We start from the raw sequence: 16,921 nt of genomic DNA, 5'->3' as shown, positions 1-16,921 counted from the left end.
GCCCCGCTTCTTAACCAATCAGATGCCTAGAATCTATGTATGAGGTACATAATATCATATTACATTATATTATATGTTATGCATTATGTACTATGTATACTGTAAAACTACAATTTGAGACTCAATGGCTGAAACAACCCTTGGCGAATGCATTGTTTTAAAAACAAATTGAAATGTCATTGAAAATGATTTATCTATAGTCAGACAGCTTAGGGCCATATTTGGGCTGGATATGTGCATTCTGGATAAAAGCACCAACTTTTTGTACATGCTCCTAAAAAATAATAATTTTTAAATTTTCATAGAAATTATTCATGAGGTTATCATGATCTTTTGCCGACATTAAAAACATGGTCAGGTAGTCACTAATATCACATATGAAATCTTACTTATAATTTACAGATAGTGATTGATTGAAATATCACAATCATACTGCTCTAAAAAATAGAAATTCACATCACTTTTCTCAATGTTAATACAGTATTTAAATTGCTCAACTATATCATGTCTTTTTATATTTTTTGTCTTCTGTTGTTGATAAACACAAAGATATATATATATAGTACTGTATATGTAATTCATTAACAATTATTAGTATAATAAATGGTTTCTAAACACTTATATACTCACGGTAAAGCAGGTGATCTCTTTGGAATGATCAACTGCCTGGGCTCAGAAGAGGGACGTTTATCAACATGGACAATCAGCTTAGCTCTGCATGATGTTCTACCTGCTGAGTTAAGCACCGTACAGCTATACCATGCTGAATCCCATCGTTGCACTGCATCAATATGCAAGGTGCAAACGCCATCTTTAACTTCTGTAATGTAGTGTGTATCTGTGGGATGGATAAAATGGCCATCTTTTTGCCAAGAAACGGTTGGTACTGGTGTACCTGTCACTTTACATTGCATCGTCACCGGTTCATTTACTTTGACTGCTACGTTCTGGATACGATCTATAAAAGATGGTGCAACCATTCTTGCTTTGGCTGTTGAAGAATACATAATAGTTATTAATACAGGTGTAACTGTCAAAACAATGCCCTTTAACTTTTGTATATAATTTAAAACCTCTTAAGATGTCAGGGGTTCATATGTGGTCAATAGTCATTCAAAAAAAAAAATTTTAATACAAAACCTCCGTGTGCGCCTCAATTTGAGTTCAGATATACGCACTACCTATCTTACCATTCAAAAAGAAACGCACTGGCCATGATAACCAATTTTCGCAGACACTATGTAGTGCCTTGCATACATTAAAAGAAACAATCCCCACAGCATGCTGCACATAACAGGTCGTGCTAGTGGTTTGTATATCATGCACAGTTATCCTGACAGACTCACCTTCAACATTCAAGTTAACACTGAATTGGTTCTGGCCTGCACGATTCTTGGCAGTGCAGGTATAAACTCCAGCATCAGCAGGAGCGGTATAGTAAATCACAAGAGAGTTGATGCCACCTTCATTAATTATTACCTGATGAGGAAGGTAAAATGTTACAAAACTGTCACTTCATTTTCAGATTGCACCATATTGTTCATCATTCTTAATGTACATTACTTGTAAAATTAAATTAATTCTGTATTCGATGAGGTTTTTATAATCATATCGAAGTAATTAAAGTCAATACTTAGTAATGAATATAAATTTAAATATATCTTGAATATTTTTTTTGGAAAAGCTGATGATAGTGTTTATGTATATTTTCATCATTCCAGTAAGAGAAACTTTTTCATACAAATGTCAAGGAACTTTTTCTTTGATGGGCTATGCTTTATACGTTTATAACATCATTTTTCCCTAAAACTGAGCACTTTTTCTATAATTTACCTATTTGTTTGTATTTATAATATATTTATACATATATATATATAATTGGTGTTGAATCAGTTACAATCCTAAAATTGGTAAAAGAAAAATTGGAGAAAATAATATGATGAAAATATTATTGAATAAAATAATGTATTATATTATTATTATATATTATACAAATATTGACTGCTCATGACGGGAATGGTGAAATATTGCCCCTCCGGCCCTCAGGAAGATAGGCTACGGTCTCCACATCACCTTGGGGCAATAGATTTCACTGTTCCCTGAATACAGAACAGTCAATATTTGTTTTATATACCTTATAAATAGACTCTACTACACTACTACTTGACTAGCTAGGCCTAGTAGGCGATCAAAGAGTGTGTCTAGTTCTTCTTTGTTTATTTCCTCAATTTCTTGCAATATATTTGTTGAATATTGATAAGACATATTTAATTTGTCTTTTGGTGCTTTTGCTATCGGCTTCATCAAGAAGAAATGCTAGGCCTAGGCTAGTCCTCCTTCATCTAGAAACGAGCAGCCTCAATATTTGTTTATCATCTACTCGCTGATTCGCGATGCAGTTAGGGGGATAATCTTGTCGTAGAGGCCGCATTCCCCTTTACCGTCAGCAGCACGATGTAGTGGGCCTAGAGTTTGCACATCACGATAGGTAAAAAAAGTACTATTTTTGAGGGGAATAGTACTTTCTATTGCCCCGCTTCTTAACCAATCAGATGCCTAGAATCTATGTATGAGGTACATAATATCATATTACATTATATTATATGTTATGCATTATGTACTATGTATACTGTAAAACTACAATTTGAGACTCAATGGCTGAAACAACCCTTGGCGAATGCATTGTTTTAAAAACAAATTGAAATGTCATTGAAAATGATTTATCTATAGTCAGACAGCTTAGGGCCATCCATATTTGGGCTGGATATGTGATGATGCTTGCTTTGTCAGCTAGAGGTTGCAAATTCAATTCCAGTAAGAGAAACTTTTTCATACAAATGTCAAGGAACTTTTTCTTTGATGGGCTATGCTTTATACGTTTATAACATCATTTTTCCCTAAAACTGAGCACTTTTTCTATAATTTACCTATTTGTTTGTATTTATAATATATTTATACATATATAAAAAAAAAATGTTGAATATATTATTAAAACTCTTTAAAACTGCCTACCTGATGGTTTCTGTCTAATCGTACTGGTTGTCCATTGAGTAGCCATTCAAAATCTGGTGGTGGGCGACCGGTCACTTTACAGTTGAATCTAGCAACCTTGCCTTCAACTACTATCAAATCCTGGGGAATCTCCTTGAATGCTGGTCTGTAATACTTCTCCTTTACTTCACCCTCTATAAATGCTCTGTCTGGCATGTTGTATTCTTGACTTTCCCTGAGAAAAACATTATGTAAAGATTTGGTGATTCGTGAAAAATATATATATCATTTCAAAATATACAATTTTTTTTTATTGAATTCACCCCAAACAAGCCAATTCTAGGTAAAGGGGTTACTTTATTATTATTATATTAATATGCCATGAAATAATTGCACCTAGGCCTGAAAAATCATGAGCCACTTCACAGCCTGTCAATGATGAAGAAACATACTAAAACTTTTGAAAAGTATATTGTAAATTAAAAAGAATAATGAGATTTTGGAGATTAAAAATTCAATTATATAAATTAAATTATAGACTACGATTCACTGAGTAATGAAGTAAATTCACTTACATCTTAACTCTTGCTCCCATAATGCCTTTCATATGTTGGGGACTATCATCACCCTTTGACCCTTTGACAAGCAACCGTGAGGAGCAGACAGCTTTTCCAGCAGTGTTGGTAGCAAGCACTGTGTAGTGTCCCGAGTCGCTGGGAAGAGCCATGTTGATTCTTAGTGAGCAGAACCCTTCTGTTTGACGTAACTCCAACCTCTGTGATTTTCTCACAATATAACCATCTTTAAACCACTGAATCTGTAATTATGAATGAAAATTATTTTACAAAGTTATCATGAGTTGGTTTTATTTCATTTCATTTATTTATTCCGGAAAAGTATACACAAAATATAACAAGATCCGAGAAAAGCCACATGTTCGCCCAGAGGAATCCAATAGCAAACAATAATGAACATGTGTCAACAAAAAAGATAAACATTCTGTCTATTTTCTTACAGTAACACATACATTTTGCCAGTATAAGATAAAACTCTGTGATAATCTATAAATAAAAAAAAAACATCAATCATTTAGACACAGAAAGTATTTCAGAATTTTACCCTAGGGCTTTAGTATTAAAATGTAAACCACATATGCAAAATATTACATTACATGTATCTACTAAATTTGCTGCTACACAAATATACAAGACAAAAACAGTGTTACTGGTGTCAAATGATGTAACAGACATTAGCACCACCAAAAAATACAAAACTTGCTAGTTTGAAATGTTTTTACTGACCATTGGTCTGGGTCGACCACTGACCCTGCAGCTAAGAGTTACTGGTGAGCCTTCCATTAGCTGGATGTTCTTCATTTCCTTCACAAATCTCGGAGCAGAAATTCTGTCGGTGTCAGTCTCTAATTCTGATTCTGTGAACTCTGTCTCTGTATCCGTCTCTGTTATGTTACCATCCTTAATACCAAACTTTGATCCGTTGAGAAGTTCAGCCTCAAATGCTTCAATATCAAAAGCCTACAGTTGAATTTGAAAGGACACTATATGTCTTAATTACTGTAGTAGTAATATATTGCTGTTGTCTATTCTACAGGATTTAAGTTTCATTTTATCCAACTTTAAATTGCAATTACTAGATGGCATAATATAATACTCTAAATTAATAAGTCTCCTTTTGAGGTTTAGGAAGTGGAGAGCTCTTTTCAGTTAAAGTGAAAATCATGGAAATTTACTGATTTGCTTTAGCATTCTGGGATTGGTATGTGGCATCACCAATACAATCTACAGCTCTACTTACTGCATGTAGTCTTAAATTGCACAAATCAATCGTGATGTTGGTAGTCTATGAGTGAGATATTTACCTGGATAACCGACTAATTGCCATTGTTCCCAAAACGGAACACCCCTTCGAAAAAAATGGAAGTCTAAAAACCGGTCAAAATGACCGGGGCTGACCGTCGTCGCCCGGAGCACATTAGCCCTCCAGGCTGCGCCGGCAGCCTGGGCGATGGAACTAAACTGGTCCGAAACAAGGCCAATGCCCGCCCGAAGGAGGCCAATGGCGTCCGGGACGAGAGTTGGGTTAGCGTCAGCGTCAGACAAGAAGGACAAAGCGAACCCCTCCCCATTCACGGCGCGAATGCCCTCCCGAGCCGCGCGGTCCACAAAGGCCAAAGCCTTAGAAGTAGAAGAGAGCTTCTGATCCTCCCGCAGTCTGCCCTTGGCAGCGCGAGGAATGGGCGGCGCCTGAATGAACTGCTTGAACTGGTCCTCGGGGACCGGAAAAGCAGCCGTAAGATGCCGCGGCGCGGCAACCGGCTTGGATTTCGCTTGGGAATTCAGGCGAAGGATGAGGTCCGGGTGGAGTCCCACAACTGGGACAGGGTGGGCAGGACGCGCAGGAGCCGGCGGCCCCCACAGACCCGCCCCCAAACCACCCCGGCACGGAGTCTCATAAGAGACCCCCAAATGATCAAGGATGGGCGGCATCGCCCGGGCCACGAGCTGAGAGAGATCGGAGCCGAGGACAATGTCCTCAGATTCCGGCTCAAGATGCTCGGACGAGTCGTCCATAGGCGACTCGCCGGCCACCCGGAACCCATCCCCAGGGACAGGAGGGGCAGAAACCGGAGGATCCGGGACCGCCGAAGCGGCCTGCATTCCAGCGAAAACCTCCCGAGCCACCCGGCCCACCTGCTCCGAAATCAACGAAACCAACGCCGGATCCAGCGGAGGGGAAGGACCCGCTGAACGCGAAGCCGACGAATCCTCCAGCGGTGGAGGCGAGTCATCCGGCGCCGCAACAACCCCCGACGCAGCCGGCAGCGATCCCTGAGATCGAGTGGCAGCCTGAGCTGCCCAATCTAGAGCCGCCGCAAACTTAGAGCCGCTCGCAAGGCTCAGCCTTGCTACACGAGCGACACAACGGGCACTCCGAGTGCCGGTCGAGCTTAACACTCGGTTTAGGGCCCCCACACGCCGAGCACAAAGACTTGCGAGCGGACATGCCGACCGAGACTACAATAAACAAAGGATATCTTGTCAAGTTGAAAATAAATCCAAGGCAAAATAAGAACAGAATAGCTTGAAAAGACTGCTAGTAATTTCAAAGGCTGGGTGTATCCAACTTCGAACAACGTCGAAAAGGGAATGAGGACGTTTGTTAGGGAGACGGTTCGCACGTGGCGCCTTGGGTCGGACTATTCCATTTTTTCGAAGGGGTGTTCCGTTTTGGGAACAATGGCAATTAGTCGGTTATCCAGGTAAGTATTCACGAAATAGACATGATAATTTGTATTCTTGAGGTGGAAAAAATAGGCATCTCTAGAGAAGATCCTTAACCAAAAATCAATAAAATGGCAGAAAGAGTTGGTTCTCTTAAGCCTGGCACACACTGTGACGTGACACGTTCAAAGAATTCTTTTAAATGATTCTTAGACTGACACCAACAATCAGCAGATGCTGTTAAGTCTTTAAGCTCTACCACGGAGCATAGATGCATTCACTTGCCGAATGTCCAGTGTGTGCCTCGCCTTTATAATAGAACTTTCAATATCTGTAAGTAAAATTTACACATCTCATGCATGCTAAACTGATAGTACATGCAAACAGTAGCTCACTGTCTTCATGACATGAATGAGAGCTATACTTTTATTACACCTAAATTATCCTGGGTATGACCATTAGGGTATGAATACGCAAACATGACATGCATCAATTCAATCGCCATGGTAACTGGAATTAAGATTGCAAAATAAAAGCTATTAGTTATTTTTCCAAATTATGCACATATTTACATGCCCTGGTACTACAAAATAATAATGGGAGAGGTGTCAAATTAGTAAACTCTGATGTAGAAAAGCAATCATGCCAAACTCTTGCTGAAATACAAAATCAATAATTTAATTTTTACACACTGCACTTCAAAGCAGCTAAAATACATTGTGTTTTAATGGCAAAACTCAAACTGTAGTAACAATACAATAATCATCTAAAAGATAAGAAAACACCCAAAATACAACCAAAAAAACCCTGAATTATTAAAAAACATGTATATTAATAGCTATACAAGTCTTTTTGATGTATCCACAACCAATCAAAAATCCATTCATGATTAATTTGTAAGCAAATCAACACAATAATTGCAATTTGAAGGTACAGACCACTGGGGCTGCAGCAGGGTGATCTGCAGTGTCCACACCCAAGCTATGATCACGAAACGATATCTCTTTAGCAAGTCGGACTTCAAAAGGGGAAACCATGTATTCCTGAAAACAGAATCCACCATCACTAAACAATTAAATCATTTCTTGTTTTAAAGCAACACATATTTCATCTATCACCATATGCAATATAAAACCTAAATCCTTTTAAAACTTGTGCATAATTATGCACCTCAAATATTACTTCTTTATAGCATTTAAAGGATTTATGGAATTACTGTATGTTGGTTTACTTGTTACATCTTTCAGCTTTTCACCATATACACTAATTTTTGCTATTCTCCTCCAATAGCAAGTAAATTGGTATTCAAACGATAATACATTCAACTAATAAGTGGCAAAAAATTATACATTATTCATATGAGACAAAATGTTACATGTGCTAGGCAAAATTTAACAAGCATCGCTTGCTTCATTGCAACGTGTGAATGTCCACTAAACTAGTAACATTTTATTTCATCTATTAATAGGAATTTGTTTTCTGTCATGGAGTAACTCAAGACTCAGGAACTAGGTGACAATAAAAGCCAAACTACAGTTAGACTTTGATGATCATTAAAACTTGTACAGGAAACATGATAATATTAATATATCTAGTATATAAACTAGTGTCACAGTACTATAAATAGACATAACATATATGTGGGCTAATGTAAATTGTTAATTAAAAAAAATTGTGACTACTTGACTACACATTTTGACAAAACATGGCAAGCTGATGAGGATGAATTGTTAACCCAACAAGTGTAGACTACATAAAGCTACAATTTGGACACATTAACGAATCACATGCAAAGTGGTAATTTTCACTGCTTTTGCTGAATACCTTATCAACTGCTATGTGAGCACGCTCTAAATCGTGGTCGCCTGTAACACGTTCTCTGTATGACACTTCGGTCATTAGGCGCCTTTCAAATGGCGACAATTTCACTCCCTACGAAAAGATTTTTGTTAGCATTCAAGTAAGTGCTGCCGTAGTAATCTAATAACATCAATTGTGCAGATTGACAATAAGAGAAATAGTGAAGTATTAAACTGACAAAATCTACTATATATGCATTGCAGAACTCTACTACTATACTCAACTAAACATCACTTCTGACCTAGTCAAAAATAGACATTAATGGTGTACAAAAATGTATGTATATAATTCAGTGTAATAATGTAAAGTGCATAGAGGCAATATATTGCAATATGTGCTATATAAATGTTGCATTATTAATATTATTAATAATAATTATTCCATAAGGGTAAAAAATACTGTCATTTAATGGAAGCTTCTTTTTCCTGTTTAAAACTTTTCATATTTTTGGATATAGTATTTGAAATGCAAAATGCATGGAGCTCTTTCCTCTGATATGTAAGATATGTATTTATTTATTTTATTTATTTACTGTATGATGTACGTAAATATGTATACACGTAAACATATTTATGTGTATATTTAATGGAATATTGATCAAAATATATATTCAGTTAAAAAAAATTCCATTCTTATAACATTTAGCTAATCAATCATTATTGTATTACATTTTAGATAAACTACAATTTCCTTGGTGATGTGCATGTATGTATGAATAAGTGTTTGTGACACTTGTGTATTATTTCATGGCACACAGCAAACGTGTTGCTACCTGGTCTTTATCATGTACTATTATACGGTCTTGGCTCGAGCTACGTTCCCTGAATGCTACCTCTGACATGAGACGTTTCTGAAATGGGTTTACTGGTACCTCCTAAAAATTAGATTGCATTCAAGGAATTTTAAAATACACAAACATAGATATTACATTAACAAAAGAGTACAGTAGGTATCATAATTCATATGAAATTATTATCACCATTTTCTTTTTGTTTGTTATGTCCTTTAAACTTGAATAGCTCAGACAGTAGTTTTGTTAAGGAAGGTGGCTTAGAGACGAGAGAAACAAAGCCTTCACCCTCGCCATCCAGGAGCATAAATAAAATATCATGCTGGGAATGTAAACAGACTACATGGGAATGGTAACAAACCTCGCACAGCATTACTGTCTGCTCTAGTGTCAATAAAAGAGAAGGACACTATTGCAGGTGAGCTCAGAGCTCCAGTTTCAACTTTAATTTTACATTACCTAAATAAATATAAACAAAAAATAAATAAAAATAAACACACTAATTTAAAAAAAACAATCAAATACACAATTAAACAAATAAATAATAAAGTAAGTTATGTTTAATTTATATTATTTATTCTGCATAGTCAGAAAAAAGTATACTTTACTGGTTCTGAGGCAACAAAAGTGTGATCAGTTTGTGGTTGGGTGGCCATATATTTTTGCTTTTCCATCTCAAGGGCATGTGCTAATCGCTGTTCCTCTCGTTCTTTTCTCTCTCGTTCAAGTTCTTGTTCTTTGAACCAACGATTGTAGGCCACTGAAACAAAAAAAGTTGATTTAATTTGTCTTTTGACACCTCTTTCAGTGATATTCTCAAGATTAACAATCTTTTTCTACTTGTGATTATACTGGCCAATAAGAAAAAAAAAACTTGTATAAATCCTGCATTGTTTTTTGACTCAGAAAGAACCAAATATTCCTGTGAATTACTATAGTTTCCCAGTACATAGGCACCATCTTCGACAAAAATATCAAAATACGAGTATACATTTATTGTTTTGCATATTTTTATTTCTCAATATTAATTGCTGCTCTGAGGTTATCAGCCTTTCCTATCTAGGATCACCAGCCATGGATCCTGTCAAAAGAGCACAGAAGAGGCAATATTGACTGGTATCAAGGACCACTGGCCAAGGACATGGTCAAATAAGCAGGAAGGAGCAAATATTCACTGGCAGTGGTATCTAGAATCACTGGCCAAGAAACCTGTCAAAGCAGCAGGAAAGCAGCATAATAATAGTCATTACATAGGCGCCTTTTTTCCTCACAGTTACACAGCACTTCTTTCATACAGAAATGAATCTTAAATCTGCTTAAAAGTACAGAATATTTAAAACTATTTCAGCGATAAATTTGAATGGCAAAACAATATGCGAAAAATCTCACTATCCGTCTCAGCTCTTGTGCAATCCTGGGCAAAGGAACAGGAAAAACACTTGCCCCGTCATTGACAACCGAGTGTTTAAGAACAGTGACCAAGACGGCGGCTCCCAGAAGATAATGTAGACCATTAGAAGAGGATAATACAGAGCCAATTAATTAAGGTAAACAGATATGTTTTAAGGGTATGTATAAATGTATCTAAAGATGTGCAACACTTCAGTCTCAGGCAATTGATCCCACAACCTAGATGACTGGAAATGATGTTGACTGGGACCTAGAATCACTGGCAGCAGGAATGAGTGAATTAAGACATACCTTCAGGAAGAAGTGGTGAAGTGGTAGTTGTTTGTCCAGCCTGGTTTTTTGCAATACAAGTAAATTCACCAATGTCATCTCTAAGGGCCATTGTAATCTCTAGGCTACACTGTCCAGACTGCTCATTGTGTTTCATTATGAATCTGTAACAATAATATTATAATTCTGTTTATTGTCCTTTAAGGGCCTTTCAGACAAATACTGTAGTGCCTTCCAAATAATTTCCACCACATTTCTCTTCTTCAATTATGAGTAAACATGGAGAGGATGACATATATAGTAGTATGCAAAGATTACAAGAATACCTATAAATTGAGTCTAATACAATATAAAATAATAGTCTACTGTATATAAGTCACTATAGGGGTGTAGAACTTGTGATTAAATTAACTTATCGGTTTTTGTCAAATCTTTCTTTTTAATGTTACACTGCAATCATTTTAATGCTTCGTAACAGAGTGATGATTAGTAGAAGGAAGTATCCCTGGGCCTATAGTATTGTAATTGTTTATGAAAATAAATTGTGAAATCAAGCATAACAATTATATATACATGCAGTAGTTAATATCACTGTTGCTAACCTGTATCCATGAGCAATTGGTAGGCCTTTCATGAGCCAAACTATTTCTGGAACTGGGTAGCCCTCAACTTGGCATTCAAATCGAGCCCTCATACCTTCCACAAGCTTCACAGGCTGAAGTGGTTTGGTGAAACATGGGGCAAGTAAATTATGGTGGTCTGGATGCCTAAAAGAAATACGACATCAACAACATTCATTGTGGAGTAATAAGCATTCTCGTCGCGGCCCGGTATACAACTAATTCTACCCCAAAATACATACAAAAACAAGAAATAAAAAATGATAAGAATTACAGACTCGAAGTCCAAACAAAGGGAAAATGCCTATAATTTAAATAACTGACTATATAATTTTATACTAAATCACACATTAATTGTGGATGAATGGAATATAAAAATTGTCTAATAAAAAAATGAACATAATAAACCAAATCCTGTCTGTAGTCCTACCTGCTAGTACGAATGTTTGATCGCAAGAAAGAATAAATATTTACTGAAGGTGTATCATGAGGATACACACATCCACTTACTAATATAGTGCAAAACAGACATAAACACATTCACCAGCATGATAGGAGATGATTGGTTATGAACTACTAAATCACTTACTCCATTTGCAAGGCTGCAAAGAGGTATGTACATGGGCATTACAATACTCATGCAAGTCGCGGGAGAATCCCGGGAATCGAAAACCTCCCACAATCCTACAAGCAAGCATGATTCTCCCCAAAAAAAAAAAAACCCATCTTCCAAATTAATAATATTTACATGTTTTTACTACTGTATTTGAAGTTGTCTCCAAGAAGTCACTGACCACAAAATAAAATTAGCTTGAGTCATTTAATGGAATTGCATTTTTCCAACTTGGCACCCCTGCATTCAAAAGATCCAATTCAAATTCAAATTTTATTTACAGATGAACATATATATTAAAAACAAAAAAAGTGGAAACCTGCTATCCTATGATTGTCAAAAAAGTGTAAAAAAAAAAACAAACAAAAAAAACTATCAAGTGACTCTCCAAAGAATCCACACACAACAAAATATATTCTATAAAGATTTAACAATAAAATGAATAAATGAGAAATAAAATATGAAATAATTAGTGCAATGTATAATAGTTTCACTGACCTTATAGCATCATATGTTGGTTTTATCTTCATACCCTTCATTTCTGGTATGTCCGCAGCTGAAATAATCATTTTAACAATATCTATAATTTTTTGCTTCAATCAATGAAAATACACAAATCAGATGTGATGTTGGTAGTTTGTAAGATACTTACCTGGATAAACCAATATTAATTAAAAGAAATATAAAATTACAACATGAAATTGTATTACATAAATTTATCAACACAACTAACTTTAATGTTTCTATTTGCAATAAACTATGTCAATCTTAGGGAAACAATTTATCTGGTGTATATTTTTTCTTGATGAAAGATTTCCTATGACATCCAACTGATATCACCAGTTATAAAAAAAACACCAAGTTAATAGAAAAAACAGAAAGAGGCAATTGGAATCATTGTATCTTTTCAATGGGGAACAAAATCTGATGGCATCAGAATTATCAGGTTATAAGTTACATCAGTCAGTTGACATATAAATGCCTATCACTCTCATCAATCTAATTATGCTTCTCACCTTACAAAGCTACAGAGAAACAATCAAATCTTTTTATATATAGAAAACTGAATATCTATATAAAATCTCACCTTTTACTGTTAAAATACATGATGTTGACCTTTCACCTTCTGTGTTTGATGCCGAGCAGGTAAATCTGCCAGCATCATCAACAAATACTTCAGGTATTGTGAGAGTGGCATCACCATCCTTGTAAAAGATTTCAAAATCTAATGATGGTTCTATTCGTTCTCCTTCACGTCTCCATTTCACTTCTGGCTCGGGTCTTCCTGTAACGTGACATGTCAGTTCTGCCTGACTGCCTTCGTCACAAGTGACATCATGTAAAAGCTAAGGAAGTCATAAAAAAGATGTACTAATAACAGACGTATTAAAATAGCCCTTATGTCATAATACGTATAATTATAAATATTCAACGTATATGAGCAGACGCAGCTTTAGTGTACATCACAACCAACCGTGGGATAGATTTATTTGCAATTAAAGTAGAATAACAGGATATAATGCCTGGTCTCACTCACATTGCTTCTGAGGTAGGCATGCAATAACGGTATTACATAGAATTAACAGAAAACACTGAATGCCATTGACATAAGGCTTTAACACAGATTCAACATAAGTTGCCAATTAAACAAACAACAATAAAAAAATATGATTTAAAATACTACAAGAATTAAACAAAATAAGCACACAAATACAAAACAATTTATTTACATAATATACTTGAAGAATACATAATATAGAAATATATGTTTTTACCTTTGTAAATGTTGGGGGCATGTTTTTAGCTGATGGAGCTGAGGGTATTTTCTTGGGTGATGCTACGTTGTGCGGAGCTGACGGTGTCACTTTAGGTGGTGAAACATTTGTTGGAGCTGGGGGAGTCTTTTTAGGTGATTTTACACTTGGTGGAACTGGGGGAGTCCACTTAGGTGGTGGTAAATTGGGTGAGCCTTGAGGCTTTAGTTTTGAGGATGCTGATACATCAGATGCTGGAGCAGTTTGAGATGTAGCAGACAATGCTAAATTTGATGAGACTGGCGGTGAAACTTTAGGTTTTGGTGGCTGTACTCTATCCACTTTGCCTGGTGTCGGTTTTTGTATAACTGACCTATCTGTTGCTGCTCCTTCATCTTGCTTGGAGTCTACAGCAACTGTTGGTTTCTCAATTACTACTCCTAATAGTAAATTTAAAAAAATGTTAAAATGAGATATCTTACATTTAATTCTACTTTGCTACTCATGGTGCCCCGTGAGACTTTTGTAGGCTAACCCTTCTCTTAAGTGACCACTTACCAAAAGCCTGTTTTGTTTCCTATATCACTGTTTTTTATACCTCCTGTAAGCACCCACATTTAAGGGCTTAAAAATTGGATTTAACTGTGGTACTTTACCTCTGGTAATTCAAGACTTTTTTTATACCTTGTTTAGCGAACCCGCCGACTGCAAATATTAATAATTTCAAATAAAAATAAAATTTCATTTTTGGCCAATTTGTGCACCTGCCGCCACAAAAAAGTGGAAATTTCAGAAAAAAATAAAAGTTTTTCTTTATTTTTACTACACCCTCCGCTGCCTTGAAAAGATAATATATGTATATTTCTTCCTAATTATATAAATTTAAAGCATTTAACCACCCGATTTTACATTAATTTTAATTTTTATTTTCTCCTCCGTTTTGATGTTTCTGGCAAAACTATTTGCTAAATAAGAAAACAAAATTTTAGTTATGTTTTTATTCCGCCATCCTCCGATGATCTTTAAAAAAATAAGTAGGCGAAACAAGGAATAAAAAAAGTCTTGCCTAAGGGATAATTCCGATCAAGAAAAGTTAAAAAATACTTTTTCAACAAACACTATTTACATGGAGGAGAATACAAAAACCGAAAGGTCCACTGATTAATCTCAGATAAGAAAGTATAATACATACTCCAAGTATTGAAATACACGCCATCGTGTTGGGATTCAATATTTCGACATTAATTATGTCATCATCAGGAAAATTTTATTCCTGATGATGACATAAAGAATACAAAAGCCAATCAAAAGCAATGATTACAAAATTATGTTGTTGTATTGACAATTTTTACCAGAGAGCTGATATAACACCTTAATATTTGGGATTCACATGAACTCAAATGTTGTGTACTCTCGTAAATGACCACCTCTCGTAAGCAACCCTTTCCATAGACAAGAGGTTCAACCATAGGTTTAATTTGCAGGTGTCTTATGCATGACAATACAGAACAATTATAAAATATACAGTTTTAAATAAAGAATATATATTATAGGTTCAGAATTATGGGTCAGTAATCTGCCAAGCTACACCAGAAAACCTATTACAAGGGGCAGTTTGTAGAATTATTTCACACTTACGTTTAACTGTAAGTTCAGCGATGGATTGGGCCACTCCAGCAGCATTTTCTGCTTTACAAATATACTCGCCTGCATCCTCTTCAAACACTTCAGGGATTGTGAGTTTGTTTGTGTTTCCAGTTTGTGTTATATTGATGTCAATTGAGGACTTGATCTCCTCACCATTGTGGTACCATCGAACCATTGGTCGTGGATATCCCCTAATAATTGTTTCCATCTCAACACGATCACCCTCATTTACCTCATAGTTATCTAGTCGTTTTTTGAATTCTGGTGCCTCTTTCAATTCTATCAATAAAAATTATTATTTTGGATTCATTTTGTAAACATGTATTTGAGAGTATTGTTGGACACAAATATCAAGTTATTTATGAATAAATGTACTAATATATTTAATACAGAAATATAATTTATTAGTGAAATGTTTTATTGTGTTAATCTGTCTCTAAATTTTCATGAATTCTAGTGTACCGTATATATTATATGCACATTTCCAACCTTCACTCCTCTCGTCTACACTCGCAAACCAAATGTATTCTAAAAACCAATTTCATTCATTGATAAAATTTTCATAAAATGGTTGTTGAAGATATAGTATGTAATATAATGTAAAATGTACAATGTTAGTATAAATTAATATACGTAACACATATTAGTAGATTGTTAGTACAAGTAGCATAATAAAATTTTAAGCTAGCTATAATATTTAAAAATGTTACATTATTAATAGCATTTTATTATTATTATTATTATTTTTACACTACAAAGTAATGTGTTTGTGTATGTGTAGACAATGAATGATTACTACTAAATTTGATAATAAATGATAATTGTTAGAAATGTTTGATAATCTATTGGTGTGCCTTATTGCCATTTGTTGCATGAACAACTATATGAATGCAATATGTTAGAAATTACACTTGCAGTAATATTCATTAACATGATAAGTAATTGATTATGAATTTGATGTGTATTTTATCCAACAGATAATTGCTAGTCATGGAAAATAAGTAGTTAATATATTAACTGATTGATATTACATAAATTTAATATCTTCTTCCTTAAACACTATAAATTTACAATCCGTATGTAACTTTTGGGTAGGCCACAACTCCACTAAAATTATCAATTTATAGTTTATTACATTATATTAAAAATTTAATGTTAATAGAATGTATGCTATCACCATAGTAATGTAGTAGTAGTAGTCAGAGTAAAATGAAAGTTCCATACCAGCATTTAAAAAAAAAACTCAAAATATGTTCAATATTTGTTGCTCAATACTATCAATTTATTTCTAACTGTCAACACTCAGATAACAATCATGAATAAAACAACAGATTTCAACATTCATTCAGTGTCATAATAGAAGTCTTAAGTTACTTTTATATGAAATTGTGAACAGCAATCTTAATAATGCATGTGTTTTACAAATGCATCATCTTGTACCAAAAGTTCACAACACATCTATTGCAATAGTAGGTGACATGTTGTCAATTTTATTGGCTCATAATTCTGAGGTTAGTGTTTATTCATCAAATACAATATTAGTCCACCATCACATTTATAAGCATATAAATACATAACTGAATGAAGACATTAATAATAATAATATATATTCTACAAATTTTAATTAGAATTCCATAATATATTAGCACTTGTAAATATTAGGTGTAGCAAGTTAGAAATCCCAACAATAAAAAATAATCATAAAAGTAAATTAAACACCAAAA

At 34.9% G+C, this 16,921-nt stretch overlaps 1 protein-coding gene across 1 annotated transcript in view; it reads right to left on the bottom strand.

The window, feature by feature from the left end:
- Positions 1-626: 626 nt before the first annotated feature.
- Positions 627-16,921, bottom strand: part of LOC117112525 (myopalladin-like) — a gene marked incomplete at its 5' end in the record, with an annotated part of 18,225 nt that continues 1,930 nt past the window's right edge. Inside the window, 15 exons of the mRNA XM_033255607.1 lie at positions 627-991; positions 1,347-1,479; positions 3,013-3,226; positions 3,567-3,808; positions 4,293-4,526; positions 7,172-7,276; positions 8,058-8,165; positions 8,866-8,967; positions 9,492-9,643; positions 10,585-10,727; positions 11,166-11,330; positions 12,295-12,352; positions 12,884-13,142; positions 13,572-13,990; positions 15,189-15,476. Coding sequence (XP_033111498.1) covers positions 627-991; positions 1,347-1,479; positions 3,013-3,226; positions 3,567-3,808; positions 4,293-4,526; positions 7,172-7,276; positions 8,058-8,165; positions 8,866-8,967; positions 9,492-9,643; positions 10,585-10,727; positions 11,166-11,330; positions 12,295-12,352; positions 12,884-13,142; positions 13,572-13,990; positions 15,189-15,476 — 2,987 coding nt within the window. The remainder of the gene's footprint in view (positions 992-1,346; positions 1,480-3,012; positions 3,227-3,566; positions 3,809-4,292; positions 4,527-7,171; positions 7,277-8,057; positions 8,166-8,865; positions 8,968-9,491; positions 9,644-10,584; positions 10,728-11,165; positions 11,331-12,294; positions 12,353-12,883; positions 13,143-13,571; positions 13,991-15,188; positions 15,477-16,921) is intronic.

Source organism: Anneissia japonica, unplaced genomic scaffold, assembly GCF_011630105.1.
Source record: "Anneissia japonica isolate Jap-2015-1 unplaced genomic scaffold, ASM1163010v1 scaffold2991_len510020_cov192, whole genome shotgun sequence".
NCBI lineage: Eukaryota > Metazoa > Echinodermata > Crinoidea > Comatulida > Comatulidae > Anneissia > Anneissia japonica.
Note: the sequence above shows the minus strand (reverse complement) of the source record. Positions and strands in the feature narration are given on the sequence as shown.